The following is a 21674-nucleotide window of genomic DNA, read 5'->3' as shown; positions in this document are numbered from 1 at the left end:
CCCATTTGAAACACTGTATTACCTAATTTTACCTGCCCAAACAGACCACTTGCAAATATTAGGTCAATAAACTGTGAACATCCATAAAGAGGTAGCTTTCTCACTAAAATGCAAGAATTTAAAGGACTGGTATCTAACCAAGAAAAGACAAAAACAAACTGTAATGAAAAAATAAAATAAAAAAAATAAAATCAGAGCTTTTTGTTTGGGCCTTCATACTCTTCTCTCCCTCCACCATATGTTGCTGGAGTGCCAGGGACCATTCCTTTAGGACCCTGTCTACCCACAGGCCCTGCCTGCTACAACTTCTTAATACTAACCTGGCATACCCTCTGCTTTCCTCCTCAGACTTTAGTCAAGCTTTAAAAACCTACTAAGATTAGGGGTGCTGGGTGGCTCAGTCAGTTAAGCAGCTGACTCTTGATTTCGGCTCAGGTCATGATCTCAGAGTTGTGGGATGGAGCCCCGCATCAGGCTCCGTGCTCTGTAGGGAGTTGGTTTGTCCCTCTACCTCCTCCTCTGGCCCTCCCCCCATTCTTGCATGTGAGTGCATGCACACACTCTCTCCTTCTCTCTCTCTCTCTCAAATAAATAAATAAAATCTTTAAAAAAATAAAAAGCTAGTAAAACCCTATCACTTCTATGAAAAGAGTGCTCTCTCCTTCCTTGAATTTCTATAGCCTTATGTCAACTAATCATATACTTATTTGCAATACCGTCTCTTAAACTCTTTTAATTTTCTGATCTTCACACCTAGATTGTCTTTTTCAGGAGAAAGGATGTTTTCTTTTTCTTCTGTACTTTGCACGTATAATAAGACCTCATTTATATGGAACTCTTAGGAAACAGTTTTGGAGAGCCAAGTTTTTACACAGTTGAATTAGGTGTCAAAACATAGTAAGTCCTTCCTTCCCTTCTATTTCCTTCCCTCCTTCCCTTTTCCTTCCTTCCTCCCTCCCTCCCTTCCTTCTTCCCTTCCTTCCTTCCTTGCTTCCTTCCTTCCTTCCTCCCCCCCTCCCTTCCTCTCTTCCTTTAGAGAAGGAGAGGGTGGGGGGGCAGAGGGAGAGAAATAATCTTAAACAGGCTCCATGCCTAACATGGAGTCCCACACGGGGCTCAATCTCACAACCCTGAGATCATGACCTGAGCCAAAATCAAGAGTTGGATGCTTAACTGACTGAGCCACCCAGGTACCCCCAAATAATAAGTATTTTCTATTAAATTTCTTCTAGAATAGACTATTGTTTTCTTAAACACAGTGTACTAAACATTCTCTTCTCCTTGATTGGAAGGGTTAACATGATGAACATTAGCTCTTACCATGTTCCACAGAAACAGATATTGGGGCAACTGGTAAGGGGCAGAGGGCTAAATTTACACAACTTCAGCAGAATCTCTTATGCGTGTGTTCTTTTTCCTCATTAAGCTAGAATGAAATATGAGCAGTGGACACAACTAGAAAACACTGTAACTCAACTAGCTCTCTGCAAAATTAACGAGGACTTTAATATCTAAAAGATCTCTCTATTCAAGTCACTAGAAGAGTCTTCACAGTTCACAAAGGGGTATAGAACTTGTCTGCTTTACTGGCTTTACTACAGCCCTTGTCAACTGGCACTCTTTCCTGTACTCTAGCCTCTGGATGGAGAATGAAAGAGATCTTTCAACATTTTAAGCACCTGTGGTAAAGACTTGGCTATGACTTACTCCAAAGCCTGCTGATTCTTCATCATTGCAAAACACCTTTTTTTCCCCCACATATGACATATTTTTCTGGCCATAAGCAAACAATACAAACTACCTTTATGCTGTTGCTCATATGATGAACCAACCTCTTGTGAACGATCTGCTGTTCTATGTTTTGACTAGCATCCCTATTAAGAAGTTGAATCAGGGGCTCCTGGGTGGCTCAGTCAGTTAAGCAACTGCCTTCGGCTCAGGTCATGATCCCAGGGTCCTGGGACTGAGCCCCGCATTGGGTTCCCTGCTAAGCCGGGAGTCTGCTTCTCCCTCTCCCTCTGCCGCTCCCCCCCTGCTTGTGCTCTCTCTCTCTCTCTGTCAAATAAATTAAAAAAAAAAAAAAGAAGTTGAGTGCTCGCTTCGGCAGCACATATACTAAAATTGGAACGATACAGAGAAGATTAGCATGGCCCCTGCGCAAGGATGACACGCAAATTCGTGAAGCGTTCCATATTTTTATAAGTCAATCAGAGAAAGACATGTATCACATGACCTCACTGATATGAGGAATTCTTAATCTCAGGAAACAAACTGAGTGTTACTGGAGTGGTTGGGGGTGGGAGGGATGGGGTGGTTGGGTGATAGACATTGGGGAGGGTATGTGCTACGGTGAGCGCTGTGAATTGTGCAAGACTGTTGAATCACAGATCTGTACTTCTGAAACAAATAACGCAACATATTTTAAGAAAAAAGAAAAAGAAGAAGATAACAGGAGAGGAAGAAAAGGGGAGTATGTCAGAGGGGGAGATGAACCATGAGAGATGATGGACTCTGAAAAACAAACTGAGGGTTCTAGAGGGGAGAGGGGTAGGGGGATGGGTTAGCCTGGTGATGGGTATTGAGGAGGGCACGTTCTGCATGGAGCACTGGGTGTTATGAACAAACAATGAATCATGGAACACTGCATCAAAAACTAATGATGTAATATATGGTGATTAACATAACAATAAAAAAGAAAGCTCAAAAAAAAAAGAGGGAAAAAAAGAAGTTGAATCAGTAAATTAATAATAGAAGGTGAGTTGGAAAAAAAATACTGAAATAAATTCAGGTAGCTCTTCATTGTGCAATCACTTCTCTTCCTTCAACCCTCCTTCTCTGACAAGAAAACAAATTACAAAAAAAAAAACAAAAAAAACAAATTACAGTGGAGAGGTCTTCGGCTTTGCAAAGGAAATGGAGCTATTGTCAGGGACTGCCTCTCCTCTCCTTACTCTTCCTCAGTTCCTTTGTCTTTCTGCTGCTCCTTGTTGCTTCCCCCCAGAGCTACTATCACCAATATGCACTTCCCTCACGCCCTCACTTTGTAGTATGTCTTGACAGTTATCCTCTTCAAAGCCTTCATATGAAAAGGCCAGCATCTTAAAAACCTTGTTAGCAGAGCGATGATGAAGTGACCAATCCTATAGTCATATACAATTTCCCTTTCATCCCAACTACATTTTTTGCCAGCTACTTGGGCAACTTTTCTGCTCCCAAACAGGCTGTAGCTGAAGAATGGAAGATCTGGAAAGCTGAATCCTTAGGAGACCTAAGATATTAAATAACATTGACTGATTTGATTTGTATCTCTTTCTCTAAGTAACTTAGGAAAAGGTGATAAGGATCAGGCTTAATGTTTATATTTTTTTCACCATGCTATGCTAAGACACCTTACAAAACTACCTTAAAGCTTCCTAAATTGTTCCTGTTATACCTCTTTTCCTTTTTTTTTGAAAAAGATTTTATTTATTTATCTGACACAGAGAGAGAGCGCACAGGTAGGGAGAGCAGCAGAGGGAGGGGTGAAGCAGACTCCCCAATGAACAGGGAGCCCCATGCAGGACTCAATCCCAGGACTCTGGGATCATGACCTGAGCCGAAGGCAGACGCTTAACCGATTGAGCCACCCAGGCGCCCCCCCTCTTTTCCAATACAGGTTTCCTCCACTATCCAAAAGCTGAAAAACAATTACCATTAATTTTTATGGAAAATTTTTTGATCATTCCCACATGCAAAAAATAACCTCTCTTAGGCTTTTTTTTTTGACACCTGAGGACTCATCTTGCTAATGGATGCACGAAATAAACTGAGATGAAGCACAGAGGCTCACAGACACGTTCAAAGTTATGGCAGCTTGAAGCTGAGATGCTGAGTATAATTCCTGGGAAGGAGCTTGGAGGTACCACTCTCCCTGCTTGGGGTGCAAACTGCCTCTATAAGAGCTCATTGCAAAACAAATACTGAATGCTATTTTCACTTTTTGCCTTTTTTCTTAAAAGCGAAAATCCTTTTTGGATTTCTTTCAGTTAGCAAAAACAGGTACATACTCCCATCCAAGTACTAACGAGGCCCCACCCTGCTTAGTTTCTGAGATGAGACAAGATCAGGTGTGTTCAGGGTGGTATGTCCATAGAAAAATGGGTACACACTGATGTAGGTCTTTAGTAAAAGCAAAGTGGTGTAATGCAAACTTTCAAAAAGTGGGAGATACCTGTATATTCAGATTATCCTCTCAGTGATACTAACCTTCCTAATGACCTTTCTTTCTGCCATTCGTTCTACTTAGGAACTTGTAATTCTATCAAGTCTGAGCTCCTCTACTGATCACAAGATCCATTTCTATCCACTGAAACTCACACGACAGCCTAACAGATAGCTTCTGCTCCATAAAAACTGTTTTCTCACTGTCTCCACAGGACAAAATATGCTTTTTACCTCGCTCTTGCTCCCTCCCTAAAATGTCTTAATTTTCCTAAATATTCCTTTGAAGCCCAGTTCCAGTCCCCTGCACACTGAAAGGCACACAGGAAGGACTAACATACTTTATTTGTTGATTTTCCAGTTAATTTGGGAGAGGTAATTAACACGATAGAAATGATTTCAAAATCAACTTTTTCTGAAAGTTTATTATGTTAGTCAACATTTTATTTCTTTTAATATTACTAAAATTTTAAAAATCTCTTTACATTTTTCCATAAAGTTTTCAGGATGAATTTAGCACATTAAAAGTCACCCATTTTGATATGAAGTTTTCAATGCAATTTTCTGACCTCAGATAAAATATGATGAAATGTAATAAATTAGATATCTGATTAAATATAAATTATTTTCAAGCTTAAGCTATCAGGAAAAGTCTTAAGAGTTTGCCATTTGACATTTTTAATTTTTGTGTCTCTTCTACATAGATGAAGTTTAAAAGAAATATAAATACCAATTTTCTTCAATAACAGAAGATGAAGAATGTGTGGGCATCTCTCTCTGACCAGTCTGGGTCAGTCTTCTGCACCATGATATAACTGCTATCACATAGCTAGATTGAAAACATAAAAGAAATATTCGAAAAATGAACTTGTATAATATTTATAAAAGCATTTTTTAAAAAGGAAAAATCATTAAGACAACTTGGGGGAAAAGGATAAAGAAATTCCCAAGCGAGGCATTTACTGGGCAATTTTTTGAATCTTTTTTAAAGGAAATGGAAAAGGCAAATTTTTCTCATTATTCAGCAAGGAGAAAATGATTTACTCATAGTCACGATTAATAAAGATGAGATTTGGGGCGCCTGGGTGGCTCAGTTGGTTGGGCGACTGCCTTCAGCTCAGGTCATGATCCTGGAGTCCCTGGATCGAGTCCCGCATCGGGCTCCCTGCTCAGCAGGGAGTCTGCTTCTCCCTCTGACCCTCCCCCCATCTCATGTGCTTTCTCTCTCATTCTGTCTCTCAAATAAATAAATAAAATCTTAAAAAAAAAAATAAAGATGAGATTTAAGAATCAGAACAAAGTGATACTTGGATTTCACTCAAAATTAAAATTCAAATGTCTAAAGTATCCTTTTAGTTTTACAAAGTAAAATGAGTTTCGTTATGTTTTATAACGAAAATGTCTTTACGACTAAGCTAGCATTTGCTTTCAAAAATTAAAAAAATATATATAAAAAAAACAAAAAGCCCCCACCAAAAATAAAAAAAGAGTATTTAAACCGGAACACACCCATTAATTCCCCCCCACACACATACATAAATGTGTAATTATATATAACTCACTGAATATACAAAACAAGTATCAAGGTCAATAAAATGAATGATCTGAAGTGATGGGCTGAAACAAATAGTAATGCTTGCCAAAGACTGTAGTTTTTTTAAAGCTTTATTTATTTCTTTTAGAGAGAGATAGAGCATGCTCGGATGCACATGCAAGCAGAGGGAGGGGAAAGGAGAGGAGGAGAGGGAGAGAATCTCAAGCAGACTCAGGGCTTGATACCACAGCCCCGAGATCATGACCTCAGCCAAAATGAAGAGTCAAATGCTTAACCGATTGAGCCACCCAGGGGCCTCAAGACACTGTATTTTTGATGCAAATTATTCAAACTAGCAATGAATGTTGGAGCATTTAGACCAATATGCAATAACTCCCAAAAGAAAAATAAATTCATGAGGTAAAAAAGCTATTCTTTTGTGAATATTCTCAAGTAAAATCACTAACATGTCGAGAACATTGCAAGTTGACTGATAACAAATTACATAAAACAAAAGCAAAAAAGCATATTCATAAAAAGCTGATTTCAAGAATCTTCTCCAACTTAAGCATCAGCAAATTAATTTTATCCACTTTACAGAAATATACCTAAGTTTAGTTATTTGTGCAAACCTTACCTCAAATTGGTTAAGGCATTTAGTTAATTGGTAACACAGCTGTCCAGAGTCCAATTTCCACAGCAAGCCAGTTATATTTAAAACATTTGTTTTGACAAACCACTTGAATACAAATGGAAATGATTAAAGTTGACTTGAGGGCGCCTGGGTGGCTCAGTTGGTTAAGCGACTGCCTTCGGCTCAGGTCATGATCCTGGAGTCCCGAGATCGAGTCCCACATCGGGCTCCCTGCTCAGCAGGAAGTCTGCTTCTCCCTCTGACCCTTTCCCCTCTCATGCTCTCTCTCTATCTCATTCTCTCTCTCAAATAAATAAATAAAATCTTTAAAAAAAAAATAAAAAATAAAGTTGACTTGATTTATTTAGTTATGCTAGATGTCAATATTATATTACTGTAAATTCTGAAACCTGTTGAAATGACATCATGTACATTATCTACCTGGAAAAACTAAAAATATATATAACATTTAAATCATGTTTATATGCTTCCCCTCTGTCTAAAAGTAAAAGTTCCTATCATGAAAATAATTTTTAGGGGCACTTGGGTGGCTCCCTTTGGCTCAGGTCACAATCCCAGGGTCCTGGGATCAAGCCCCAGGTTGGGCTCTCTGCTCAGCAGGGAGCCTGCTTCTCCCTCTCCCTTTGCCTGCCGCTCCCCCTGCTTGTGCTCTCTCTCTCTGTCAAATAAATAAATAAAATCTTAAAAAAAAAAAAAGGAAAAGAATTTTTAAAACTGCTTTTCAGTACCTTTCATATGGTCCAGGGTGTTCAATTTGAATTAACTGATCTTGTCCATCGGGAAAAGTTAACTTACACCAACCTAAGTTGAGACCTTGATTTACCTTAAGAAGCAAAGAGGAAAGGTAAGTTTTATCATTCCAAAACTGAAACAAAAAACATAAAATGCAACAAAAGCCTCTTTAAATTATCAACTTAAAAAATAAGTAGATGAATCATTAAAACTTTATTTTGATTAATTTAAAAAGTTATCTTTCACATGGATTATGGGTATTATTTAACCACCCCTCTATGCCAGTCCTTCTCTATATAATCAGTTACCTTTATAAAAATGATTCTTTGTCATCCTTTCTGATTTTTGCTAGGAAATCCAATGAGATCACTAAAGCTTCTTAACAGATTTTATACTTCAAAAAATAAATTGAAATAGTGTGGTACTTTATTTTCTTTGTTCTATTTCCACAGATAAAAAAACAATAAAAAATAGATTTCAGTCTGAAATATAATCACCTGTCTCTTTTCAATAAAAGAGCTGAAATTCCAATTTAGGGTTAGAGTAATACCATCTAAAAAGACAGCATGTACTTTGTCATCAGAATATGCAAGAAATCTTCCCACGCTGGGTATGACTGATTCTCTCAAAAGCAAAGGCAGTATATTGCTATCATTTATCCCAGGTACCTAAAGCCAAGTTAATAAAAATAGCAGGAAAGAGAGTTATCCATTATTACTTAAATGATTAACAAACTCTGAAGCAACTTTATTCAGAAGTTGAATATTGTAGAATCCTTACATATATTCTGACTTTTCCAGAAGTGGATACCCAAATTAGTCTATTACAAGCAGATTAAGTTCTAATATCTTTGGAAAATCACTGTTCTGCTGAATTTTACATAAAACATAGAAAAACATTAGGAACTACAGCAACGTATAGGTTTATAACTAAATTAGTACAGATACAGAAATCAAAGTCTGAGAATCACTTCCTTTAAGTCAACGTTAAAAGAATTTACTTGTACAGTTATGGAACTACAGTAGAATACTGTAATATCATAGTTTAAAAGAACTACATTTCCACAAACTTCAAATCCAATCAATTCCTTGCCCTTCCCCCTCCACTAAGAAAAAAGAAACAAAAACAAATTATAGACAAAGTATAACATAAAAGCTGTATTTTGCAGTGTTTTTCTAATAAGTGGTTATTTTTCTGAATAAACCAATATTAATGTTACAAAGAATTTCTTACATGACTTAGATGAAAGTAAATTGAACTTAGAGGTATGTATGCAAACAATAAAATAATTTTAAAAATCTTGTTTCTAAAATAATTTTAAGGGGCCCCTGGCTGGCTCAGTCAGTGGAACATGTGACTCTTGATCTCAGGATTGTGAGTCGGGCCCTAAATTGGGTATAGAGATTACTTAAAAATAAAAATCTTCAAAATAATAATAATAATAATTTTAAGATACCATTTTCCAGCAGCATATACGATAATTATGGCTTAAAGAAAGCCTTGTCTTGGCACAGTGTTGAAGAATTCTGTGAACATGAAAAACAGTACTTAAACATTTGCAAATAATGGCATTTTCCAATTCTAGCAACGCATTCTTACTGCTATACATGTTAGGCAAGTAACTCATTTCCACTAAAATATGTTCAGAACACTTTTCTTCCAGAAATCCTTTATGCCCTGGAAGGGGGGTTGCTTTCCTTTGTGTTAATCTTATATAGTGAAGGCTACTCCTCTAATTTTTTAGCAATGAAATGACTCCAAATAGAGACTTTTCAGGTCCTCCTTTCTAAGAGGTGATGGATTCACAACCTGCAAGGTTTGTCTTATAATGATGTGATTACCTTATTTTATAAATGAAGAGGCCAGAAAACTTGACAGATTCTACCAAAGACAAGTATTTCCACCGTACTACAAATTTTTAATCTTCCCCTAACCATCAGAAAATGTATCAGGATTCTCAGACACATAACACTTAGGTCAGATGAATGTGAAGAACTTACCTGGTTGCCTGTTTAAGTAGAGAACACACAGAGAACAGACTTCCTGGTCTGTCCGGAGGAAGGTTATTTACTGAGTAAGTTTTCTCTTCTCTCTGAAAATTAATTTAAAATGAAATATCTCAATAATAAATCCTGGCCATTATTAGCTAACTCTTTTTTTTTTAATTTTGTATTTATATTGTGACGATGCAAGCAGTTATTTTAACTTAATCAAAAGCCCATAAAAGGTATATTTTTAAAGTTATTTTATGCTTTCCTTTTTTCCCATTTTTTCTGTAGTCTAGCTTTCATCCTGGATAGTTACAAAAGTTGCATTCTGATACCCTATAACTTACTGCCCACTTTAAATTCTGGCTGTACTTAATATGGCAACCAAATTAATTTTCCTACACATTAGCAGAAAATATCATATAAGCCCCACTTTACCTTTAGACCAAAAAAAAAAAAAAGCCTATATAGGTTTAAAAAACTATTTTAATTGAACAAATTATATAATTTTATTATGTTTTGTTAATGGAAGAACTATCGCTACAGTTTGTGGAAGACATATTATTTATAAGCTCAGCTTCTTGAATTAAAAAATATTGTTATTCCCTCTTTCTCAGACTCTTTAATACTTGTGTTTCCCTGGGTTCTGTCTTCAGCCTTGTTTTCTGATTTCCTGACTTCTTCCTGGGTAATACCAGCAGAGTCCAAAGTTGTGTTCATAATAAATATAATATCAACAGCTAACATTTATTGAACAGATACTATATGCTAGGTGCTATGCTATGTAATTTACATGGTTATTTCATTTACTCTTCAAAACAATTCTGAGATAAGAACTATTAATGCCTATTTTTTTTAGATGAGGAAATCGAAATTTGAGGGCTAAGAAGTAGCACAGATCTAATTTGAACCACAAGAGAATATAGCCCATACATGCTTTACCATCAGTGAGAGAAGATGGGCTTTGAAGTTAAGACAAAGCTGGATTCAAATCACAGGTATGCCTCTTACTAACTATAATGATGGACAGGTTTATGTAACCTTTTGGGTTTTTTTAAGATTTTATTCATCCATTCATTCATTCATGAGAGAGAGAGAGAGAAAGTGCATGCAGCAGGGTGGCGGGGCGGGGGGCAGCTGGCAGAGCAGGGAGGAGAGGGAGGAAGAATCTGAAGCGGACTCCACAGTAAGCAGGAGCCCCACCCAGGCAGGCTCAATCTCACAACCAGGAGAGAAGACCATGACCCCAGCTGAAACCAAGAGTCATTGGTCCAACCGACAGAGCCACCCAGGCATGCCTTATGCAGACTTTTATAAACCTTGGTGCCTACAACCTGTGAAATGGGGATACTACCTACCACCTAGACTGAGGATTAACGATATAATACATATATAAAGCACCCAGGACAGAATTTAGTATATAGTAGGTACTCAAAAAATAGTCCTTCCTCTTCTCTACTAAGCTTCTCCGCTGGATATCTCACTTCAACATGTAGAAAATGGAATTACCTTCATTTCAAAATTCACATTTTCTCCTTCTCTACTTCATATATACCTTTGGTGTGTTCCCTCTCCTTGGAATTCAGTTCCCTCCTCCATCATCTCCCTTTGTCTAATGCCTACTTTTCCTTCTTCTCAGGGAAGCCATTACTGAGGTCCCACAGACTAGGTGAAATCCCTAGTTATGTCCACAAGCATAGTACCCTCCACTCTAGCTTCTTGGTTTTCATTATGATTTCAATTTAATACTTTTTTACTGAATGTCTGTCTTCCCTGCTAGAATAGAGCTTCGTGAAGGTAGGGGCTGTGTCTGTTTTACTGACCTCTGTATCCCCAGCATTTATTAGCAATGTGCTAAGGCACATGATAGGCACTCAAACTATTGCATTTTAACTATTTACATCTTTTTCTTTTGGATACTGAGTTCCTTGAGAGTTCTTGTCTTTTCCACTGCCCTATTTCATCAATTCTAAGATGCTCATTTTTCACAATTTAACCTCTATGACATCTGGATATATCTTATAATTAAGAGTATCTCACTTTTAGGCACATGGGGTTGAGATCGAATAGAATTTAAATGTTTTATTGACACCTCCCAGTAAGATCAAAACAATTTAGATTTGATAAAATTTTGGTTTAATACTGTGCCTGCCACCACCACTCATTGATTTATTCAATAATTTAGATTTGATAAAATTTTGGTTTAATACTGTGCCTGCCACCACCACTCATTGATTTATTCAATAATCTGCCATCATTTTCAACTCCTTCCTCATCCCCAATATCCAGTCAGCCAACAGTTCTGTTTCCTTAATATTTCTTGTGTCCATTCCTATGTTTCCATTCTCATTACCACTACCTAGTCCTCATACTTTCTTCCCTGAACTACTATAAATGTCTTCTAACTGGTCTACCTCTTCCCCACTCCAGTTTATCTTCCTCTAAAATGACCTAACAAAAATAGGATGTCATTTCCCTACTTAAATCCTTCAGTGGCTCTGCAAAAGCAATATGGTTTCTCATGACCCATTTATGAGCTGGCCAAACTTAGTGATTTAGTCTCTTCCCTGGACATTCCCCCCCACACTCGATCTCTACAGCATTCTATCTATAGCATTTTCATTTCCTTCAACACTCCACACTCGCCCCAGCCTCTAGTTAGGTGACATTTATCTACCTCTTCTATGCTCTAGCGATAATAGTGTGTTGAACAAGATAGGGCTTACTTCTAGTGTGGGCTAGTTAGCAAACAAACATTAATCAGTAAGAAAATGTCACATAGTATTAATTGCTGGGAAGAAAAAAAGAGGAGGGTACCATGACAGAGAGTGTCATAGGTAGCTTCTTTAATTTGGATAGTCAGGAAAAGCCTCCTTGAGGAGATGACATTTAAATAGAAATTTTACCAACAAGAAGCCAGCCAGGCAAGGAGTGGAGCAAGTAGTGTTCCCTCAGCTATATACTCCTCCAACCTCTATCCTTCTTCTGTATAACTCCTTCTTTAAAATCATAGGTCTAGGGACACCTGCCTGGCTCAGAGTAGAGCATCCAACTCTTGATCCAACTCTTGATCTTGGGGTTGTGAGTTTGAGCCCCATGTTGGGTGTAGAGATTACTTAAAAAATAAAATATAATTATAGATCCTAGCTTAGCCATGTCATCCTCCAGAAGACTTTTCCCCCAAACTAGGTCAGGTGCCCCTCCTTATGTGGTTCCAGAGCACCAAGTTCTTATCTCTACAGAAGCAATTACATCTTTCCTATTTAAAAAATTTAAGTGTTGCCCCTCCCCCTCATGTGCGCGCGCTCTCTCTCTCTCATTCTCTCTCTCAAATAAATAAATAAAAAATCTTTAAAAAAAATAAATAAAAATTTAAGTGTACAAGTAGCAATACATCACTATTTTTTTTTGACGAAAACAAAGCTAAAAATATACAAGATTTAAGTCCCTCCCTACTTTTCCTCCCTCACAAAATCCCAAACTCCTCCCCAAAATTAACCACTTCAGTTTTAAGGTTTAAGGGATTTATCTATTTACTTGAGAGAGACAGAGATAGAGAGCACGAGTGGGAGAGGCAGAGGGAGAGAGAGAATCTCAAGCCGACTCCTTGCTGAGCATGGAGCCTGATGCCGGGCTCGATCTCACAGTGCTGAGATCATGACCTGAGCCAAAATCAAGAGTCAGACGCTTAACCAACTGAGCCACCCAGGTGTCCCTTCAGTTTGGTTTTTATCTGCCCAGATCTTCCCCTGTGCATTTACATGTGTATTATATACAGTAATATATTTGGGTTTGGGGTTTTTCTTTACAGAAGATACCACTGTACATGTTCTTCTGCAACTTTCCTTTTTCAGTGTCTTGGAGATCTTTCAATCTCTCTCTCTCTATGCATCTACATCTTCCTCATTCCTTTAAACTGCTGCACAGCAGCCCCATAATCTGGCCACACAGCTCATTTCACCATTTCTCTGCTGATAAGCATTTAGACTGCCTCCAGTTTTTTGCTACTACAAACAATGCTACAACCCACAACCTTGGCCGTATTTCTTTGTGTATATGTGCTAATATTCTGCTAGAATAGATGCCTAGAGGCAGAATTTCTAGCCAATTTAACTTGATATTTCAAATTGTCCTTCATGAAGGGTGAATCAATTTACACTCCAACCAGCACTATGAAGCACCCTTTACACCACACCCTTGCCCATAGAGTAGACACTATCAACCTTTAGATAATTTCATGAGTGAAAACATACGTTATTTTAATTTGCATTTCTTTGATGCAAGCAGTAAAGCCTAATATGTTTCCACATATTTGGAGTTATTTATATTGCCTTTTCTATGGCTTAACCATTCTTATCGTTTACTCATTTTTCTACAAGAGTTTGTGGGGGTTTTTTTGGTCTTTTTATTCTGATTTATAGCGTAGAATATTTTCTTCTAGGCCTCTGCTTATCTTTTTGGCTTTATCTAATTTAACAGAAGTTAAATATTTAAAATTTAACATAAGTTTGATAATTTCAAGGTTGCCAAACTTTTATTTTATGCCTTCTGGTGTTTTGTACTGTATTTAAGAAGACCTCCGTCCCCCAAGATTATAAATATTGTTCTTCCATATTTTCTTCTAACATGAGAAAGTTTGGTTTCTTACATTTAGCCCTTTAATCCATCTGGAATTTATTTTCGAGTATGGGTTAAAGTAAGGAGCAAACAATTTATCCTGAAAAGATAGCCAATTGTTCCTAAATCTCCTCATTCAAGTGGACAGAGCTGAAGTGTTGCTTACAAAGGTAGTCTGAGAGTGAAGCCTGAAGCAGTCCCCCACAAAGGCACAACTGGTCTGGACCTTCTGTTTCATCCCCAAAGCTCATGTTTCTCCTCCTGATACGTTGGCTTCAGTATAAAAATTATCATCACTGGGGCACCTGGATGGCTCAGTCAGTTAAGCGTCTACCTTCAGCTCAGGTCATGATCTCAGGGTCCTGGGCTCCAGCCCTGTGTCAAGCTCCTTGCTCAGCAGGGAGTCTGTTTCTCCCTCTCCCTTTACCCCTCCCCCCTACTCATGCTTTCTCTCTCTCTCAAATAAAAATCTTTAAAAAAAAATTATCATCCTTCCCCTTTACACCTTTGAGTAAAACTGAAGCTCCAGGAAGATGTAGCATATTTATTGTACATTTTCAAATTCCCAATACATAGCAGTCAGCAGTGTAGGTATGCATACCTACTCTATTTGCCTGTTTACTTGTCTCATACACTGGACACACACACACACACACACACACACACACAGAATACTGGTCACACTTTTATTTCATTTGCGCGTTTGCCTATCTGACTGACTACTAGGCTGTGAACCCTTGAGGGCAGGAGCTCTTCATCCTTACCCAGTGCCTGACAGAGTGTCTGCCTAGGAGTATTCAATTAATATGTATTGAATAAATGAACACTTTCCTACAAACAGACCCAGTGGGAAATCTGTTCCTATATATATGTTATATGTATATATAAATATTAATGAATGGAAAGATATTTGGGATTTACTTAAAATATAAATAGGGAGTGGAGGGGGCAGTGGGAAGTATAGATGGAACAAGTGGATAAACAAATGATCACTCAAAATTCCACTCTGTAATATGGAAAGAAACATACTCATTATGTTCCATCCTGCAAAGCAAAGCCAGGGGATACTACGGTGATCCTTACATAATGGTGGATGTCAAATGTCAGATTGGGAACGAGCAAATTTAGACTATTAATAATATAGCCATATGACTACATTTTGGTCTGATAGATTAAATATATCATGTTATGTTTTACTGCTTTCAAAAACAGAGAACAATCTTGTTCAACATTCTTTCTTTCTTTTTTTTTAAAGAGGGTGGGAAGAGGCCGAGGGAGAGGGAATCCCAAGCAGACTCCATGCTCAGCATGGAGCCCACCACGGGGCTCGATCCCACAACCCTGAGATCACAACCTGAGCCAAAACCAAGAGTTGGACGCCCAAGTGACTGTGCCACCCAGGTGCCCCTTGTTCAACTTTCTAGTTGTATATAAACATTTAGGAGTTAGGAGGTATTTTAAATATGCAAACAGTTACATGGTGGGGAAAAAAAGAATGTGCATACATTAATTCAAAGAATACTGATTCAAAGTAATGCTGCTGGTTTTAGTGTTTCCTTATTGATAAATTCTATGACATGAGAAGTTTAAATTTAACTTCCGATTTAAACATAAATTGGGGCACCTGGCTGGCTCGGTCGGTACAGTGTGTGACTCTTGATCTCAAGGTTGTAAGTTCGAGCCCTACCTTGGGTGTGGAGCTTACTTAAGAAGAAAATCTTAAAAAAAAAAAAACAACACAAATTACTTAGGCAAATGACTGGCAGAATACAGGATAAAAATGCAATAAAAATAAGGTGACTAGTAATCACTGTGACAATGTTGGCAAAACGTTATATGAATTCTCCAGACTGCATAGTAGTAGGCAAGCAATGTTATGTAAAGATCAAATTTCCTATATATATTCAGAATTATTTAGAAATAGCTATATACAAATTCTTGAGCTGAGACCTAATTGTCAGCTTACCTCTTCTGATCCTTCTTGAATGGAATAATACGTAAAATACCTCCCAAAATAAGCTCCCTCTGATTTGAAAACAGATCCATCTCCAGGATAAATCTCTACTGAGTTCACATTTTTATGGTTTAGTCTAAGGAAGAAAAACAATCATTAATTTTTTTTTCTAATTTAGATTAAAACATAAATGAGAGCAATCAAACAAACAAATTAGTATGGGATTTTGCCTATCCAGCAAAATGGATAATTTCAAACTCTGCACCCAACCAGCTAAATTAAATTTTTTGCAAAAAATAAATAAAACACATAGAATTGGTTAACGTACCTATTTCAACAACTGAGCCTAGTTTTTGGAAGTCAGGCATCTTATCATCTTGGTATCCCCACTGCCAATCATGGTAGCTGGCATATACTAATCACCAAAGAAATGCTCACTGCAAAGAAGTTAAATATGACAACTCCAGAACCCGAAAATAGGATATTCTTCAATAATGAAACTAGTAGAATCAGTATCTGATGAATGAGATTAGCCATGTGTAAAAGGAGCCATCTCTAAGAGAAGGTGACTGATCATATCTGAAGCAGCCAAGTACAATCAAGGGACTGGGTATATAATGTACAAAAACTTTAGCCAAGTCTATTTTTTTTTTTTAATATATGAAGAATATATTGTCCGGAGGGAGTGGGCTTTCATGTATAAAACGAGAGCCCAAAGAACAACATTTTGCAGTGCTTTTCTAGCATTATTTATAGTAGTGAAACCATGAATCTAGCCAATATTAGTATTCTAGTCACCAGAGAGGTATACTTTGTGGTGGGGTAGGAATAATTCAATGGGATAGTGCAGACACAGAGGAGCCTCTAATCTTCTCTAATTCCATGCTCAACAGGCAACATTTTGATGTGACTAATTCAGACAGCTAGATCCCCTGATGCTTGGAAGAGGAATCCTAAATAACTGACATGAGTATTTCATTCACCAGGAAAACTAATCCTCACTGGCTCTGGAGTTGTCACAAAAATCCTGTGAATATGGTTAATGTGAATTAGTCACAAGACCCCTATGTGCACTCATAAAACTAAGTTTTGAGACCTATAATATTTAGGACCAAACAGAAGAATGATGGCCCTCGCCAAACTGTCCTTTTGTGGGAGTCTGTCTGCAGGGCTAGTCCCCTCCCCTCTGACATCGCTAAAGAGCTCCCACTCCAACACAGGTGCCTTACCGGTAAGTTACACCTTTGTACCAAACCACTTTCACTAACTCAGCATAGGAATATTCTTCATCAAACTGTCCTTGTGAAAGTGAATCACAAAAATTCCACCTGTGAAGGACAAAGTACAAGCTTGTAATTCTGGTCGCTTAACATAATTACCTTTAGAATTCAACAAAATAGTGCTACTGTAACAAGATGTATTTCTTGTGCTCACTTCAGCAGCACATGTACTAAAATTGGAACAAGATGTATTTCTTGCTTAACTTGCTAGAGCAAAGAAAAGCAAAAATTAACATAAAGGTATATGAAGGAAATTGAAAACTTATTTTTCCATGTATTTTTTTCAGTATTTTTAACAATCTCATTATTCAATCTCAGCACAATGACATAAATGAACAGTTTTACTAAGCTTTAAAATTTAGGATTCAAACAACAAATATTTTCTGCACTATCTATGCCACACACACTGGGGATATAACACCCAAAAAAGCAGACACAGTCACTGCCCTCAGTGAAGATTCTTATCAAGCAGGGATGTTAAACAGTAGACAGAGAACACAAAAAAAGGAGAATTGCTGGATGCTGTGGGACTGTAGAAGAACCTAATCCTGTCTGGGAACTTTAGGACAACCACCCGAAGGAAGAAAACTTCTGCTGAGACCTGGAAATGCACACAAGTTAGCGAGCTGAGAAAGATAAAGCAGTGCTCCTGGCCAAGAACAGAGCAGGTGAGGTGGCAAACAAAGTTTGGACAGGCATTCTAGAGATTGTAAAAAGGCCACGAGTAGAAAAAGCAAGGGAAGCGTGGTGAGGATTACAGATGTAGGAAGGGATCAGAAAATGGAAGGCCTATTAAGCCATGCTTAAAGATAATGGACTTTAAGGTTAGTGGCAAGTTATTGAAAACTATTCATCTGGAAGCCTAAATCTCTTTCAATGTGTACTTATAACACTGGAACTTCCAGTTTTAACTAGATAATCATGACAAGCCTGAAAAATCACTCCCCTGTTTTGCTTTAAATAACAAATATATATTCAGAGACAACCTGGGATCAAAGCCCAATTCTACACATGCTAGCTATGTGACTTTGCTCAGGTTATTTAACCTTCCTGTGTCTCCAGGCTATCAGATTGGATAAAAAAACAAGACCCATTGATATGCTGTCTGCAAGAGACTCATTTTAGACCCAAAGACACCCCCAGATTGAAAGTGAAGGGGTGGAAAACCATTTACCATGCTAATGGACATCAAAAGAAAGCTGGGGTGGCAATCCTTATATCAGACAAATTAGATTTTAAACCAAAGACTGTAATAAGAGATGAGGAAGGACACTAGATCATACTTAAAGGGTCTATCCAACAAGAAGATCTAACAACTGTAAATATCTACGCCCCTAACATGGGAGTAGCCAATTATATAAGTCAGTTAATAACAAAAGCAAAGAAACACATCGACAACAATACAATAATAGTGGGGGACTTTAACACCCCCCTCACTGAAATAGACAGATCATCTAAGCAAAAGATCAACAGGGAAATAAAGACTTTAAATGACACACTGGACCAAATGCACTTCACAGATATATTCAGAACACTCCATCCCAAAGCAACAGAATACACATTCTTCTCTAGTGCCCATGGAACATTCTCCAGAATAGATCACATCCTAGGTCACAAATCAGATCTCAACCGGTACTAAAAGATTAGGATCATTCCCTGCATATTTTCAGACCATAATGCTTTGAAACTAGAACTCAATCACAAGAGGAAAGTCGGAAAGAAAACAAATACATGGAGGCTAAAGAGCATCCTACTGAAGAATGAATGGGTCAACCAGGAAATTAAAGAAGAATTTAAAAAATTCATGGAAACAAATGAAAATGAAAACACAACTGTTCAAAATCTTTGGGAAGCAGCAAAGGCAGTCCTAAGAGGAAAGTATATAACAATACAAGCCTTTCTCAAGAAACAAGAAAGGTCTCAAGTACACCACCTAACTCTACACCTAAAGGAGCTGGAGAAAGAACAGCAAATAAAGCCTAAACCCAGCAGGGGAAGAGAAATAATAAAGATCAGAGCAGAAATCAATGAAATAGAAACGAAAAGAACAGTAGAACAGATCAACGAAACTAGGAGCTGGTTCTTTGAAAGAATTAACAAGATTGATAAACTCCTGGCCAGACTTATCAAAAAGAAAAGAGAAATGACCCAAATCAACAAAATCATGAATGAAAGAGGAGAGATCACAACCAACACCAAGGAAATACAAACAATTATAAGAACATATTATGAGCAACTATATGCAGCAAATTAGATAACCTGGAAGAAATGGATGCATTCCTGGAGATGTAGCAACTACCAAAACTGAACCAGGAAGAAATAGAAAACCTGAACAGACCTATAACCACTAAGGAAATTGAAGCAGTCATCAAAAATCTCCCAACAAACAAAAGCCCAAGGCCAGATGGCTTCCCAGGGGAATTCTACCAAACATTTAAAGAAGAATTAATACCTATCCTTCTGAAATTGTTCCAAAAAATAGAAATGGAAGGAAAACTTCCAAACTTGTTCTATGAGGCCACCATTACCTTGATCCCCAAACCAGACAAAGACCCCATCAAAAAGGAGAATTACAGAGCAATGTCCTTGATGAACATGGATGCAAAAATTCTCACCAAAATACTAGCCAATAGGATCCAACAGTACATTAAAAGGATTATTCACCATGACCAAGTGGGATTTATCCCTGGGCTGCAAGGTTGGTTCAACATCTGCAAATCAATCAATGTGATACAATACATTAATAAAAGAAAGAACAAGAACCATATGATCCTCTCAATAGAAGCAGAAAAAGCATTTGACAAAGTACAGCATCCTTTCTTGATCAAAACTCTTCAGAATATAGGAATAGAGGGCACATACTTCAATATCATAAAAGCCATCTATGAAAAACCCACAGTGAATATCATTCTCAATGGGGAAAACCTGAGAGCTTTCCCCCTAAGGTCAGGAACACAGCAGGGATGTCCACTATTGCCACTGCTATTCAACAGAGTATTAGAAGTCCTAGCCACAGCAATCAGACAACAAAAAGAAATAAAAGGCATCCGAATCGGCAAAGAAGTCAAACTCTCAAGCTTTGCAGATGATATGAAACTTTAGGTGGAAAACCCAAAAGACTCCACCCCAAAACTGCTAGAACTCATACAGGAATTCAGTAAAGTGGCAGGATATAAAATCAATGCACAGAAATCAGTGGCATTCCTATACACCAACAAGACAGAAGAAAGAAATTAAGGAATTGATCCCATTTACAACTGCACCCAAAACCATAAGATACCTAGGAATAAATCTAACCAAAGAGGCAAAGGATTTGTACTCAGAAAACGATAAAATACTCATGAAAGAAATTGAGGAAGACACAAAGAAATGGAAAAATGTTCCATGCTCATGGATTGGAAGAACAAATATTGGGAAGATGTCAATGCTACCTAGAGCAATCTATACATTCAATGCAATCCCCATCAAAATACCATCCACTGGGCGCCTGGGTGGCTCAGATGGTTGAGCGTCTGCCTTCGGCTCGGGTCATGATCCCAGGATCCTGGGATCGAGCCCCGCATCGGGCTCCTGGCTCAGTGGGAAGCCTGCTTCTCTTTCTCCCTCTGCCTCTCTCCCTGCTCATGCTCTCTCTCTCTCTCTATCTCTGTGTCTCAAATGAATAAATAAAATCTTAAAAAAAAAAAAAGAAAGTAACTGAAAACTTTAAAAAAAAAAAATACCATCCACTTTTCTCAAAGAAATGGAACAAATCATCCTAAAATTTGTATGGAACCAGAAAAGACCCCAAATAGCCAGAGGAATGTTGAAAAAGAAAAGCAAAGCTGGTGGCATCACAATTCCGGACTTCAAGCTCTATTACAAAGGTGTCATCATCAAGACAGTATGGTACTGGCACAAAAACAGACACATAGATCAATGGAACAGAATAGAGAGCCCAGAAATGGACCCTCAACTCTATGGTCAACTAATCTTCGAAAAAGCAGGAAAGAATGTCCAATGGAAAAAAGACAGTCTCTTCAACAAATGGTCTTGGGAAAATTGGACAGCCACATGCAGAAGAATGAAACTGGACCATTTCCTTACACCACATACAAAAATTGACTCAAAATGGTTGAAAGACCTAAATGTGAGACAGGAGTCCATCAGAATCCTAAAGGAGAACACAGGCAGCAACCTCTTCGATCTCAGCCACAGCAACTTCTTCCTAGAAACATCGCCAAAGGCAAGGAAAGCAAGGGCAAAAATGAACTATTGGGACCTCATCAAGATAAAAAGCTTTTGTACATCAAAAGAAACAGTCAACAAAACCAAAAGACAAAACCAAAAGACAACTGACAAAATGGGAGAGGATATTTGCAAATGACATATCAGATAAAGGGCTAGTATCCAAAATCTATAAAGAACTTCTTAAACTCAACACCCAAAGAACAAATAATCCAATCAAGAAATGGGCAGAAGACATGAACAGACATTTTTCCAAAGAAGACATCCAAATGGCCAACAGACACATGAAAAAGTGCTCAACATCTCTCGGCATCAGGGAAATCCAAATCAAAATCTCAATGAGCTATCACCTCACACCAGTCAGAATGGCTAAAATTAACAAGTCAGGAAATGACAGATGTTGGCGGGGATGCGGAGAAAGGGGAACCCTCCTACACTGTGGGTGGGAATGAAAACTGGTGCAGCCACTCTGGAAAACAGTATGGAG

The 21674-nt window shown here is 37.9% G+C and overlaps 1 protein-coding gene and 1 non-coding gene across 3 annotated transcripts in view; one reads left to right on the top strand and one right to left on the bottom strand.

Moving 5' to 3' along the window:
* Nucleotides 1–21674, bottom strand: part of CUNH5orf34 (chromosome unknown C5orf34 homolog) — a 37325-nt gene that overhangs the window by 5441 nt on the left and 10210 nt on the right. The window contains exons 5-11 of one of the 2 annotated variants that reach the window (XM_025867312.2): nt 16910–17008; nt 15693–15816; nt 9122–9213; nt 8578–8647; nt 7619–7789; nt 7118–7212; nt 4931–5029 (exon numbers count right to left, since the gene is read on the bottom strand). In XM_025867312.2, the coding sequence (XP_025723097.1) occupies nt 4931–5029; nt 7118–7212; nt 7619–7789; nt 8578–8647; nt 9122–9213; nt 15693–15816; nt 16910–17008 (750 nt within the window). The remainder of the gene's footprint in view (nt 1–4930; nt 5030–7117; nt 7213–7618; nt 7790–8577; nt 8648–9121; nt 9214–15692; nt 15817–16909; nt 17009–21674) is intronic. The other variant, XM_025867315.2, reaches the window with a different exon arrangement.
* LOC112820556 (U6 spliceosomal RNA) lies at nt 2092–2198 on the top strand. The gene has a single exon (XR_003207189.1). It is a non-coding gene; the product is annotated as a U6 spliceosomal RNA (small nuclear RNA).

The sequence above is a fragment of the Callorhinus ursinus genome, unplaced genomic scaffold, assembly GCF_003265705.2.
Source record: "Callorhinus ursinus isolate GAN/ISIS: 27379988/994484 unplaced genomic scaffold, GSC_fseal_2.0 scaffold3, whole genome shotgun sequence".
In the NCBI taxonomy this organism is placed as follows: domain Eukaryota; kingdom Metazoa; phylum Chordata; class Mammalia; order Carnivora; family Otariidae; genus Callorhinus; species Callorhinus ursinus.
The sequence above is the reverse complement of the archived record's forward strand: the minus strand, read 5'-3'. Positions and strand labels throughout refer to the sequence as shown.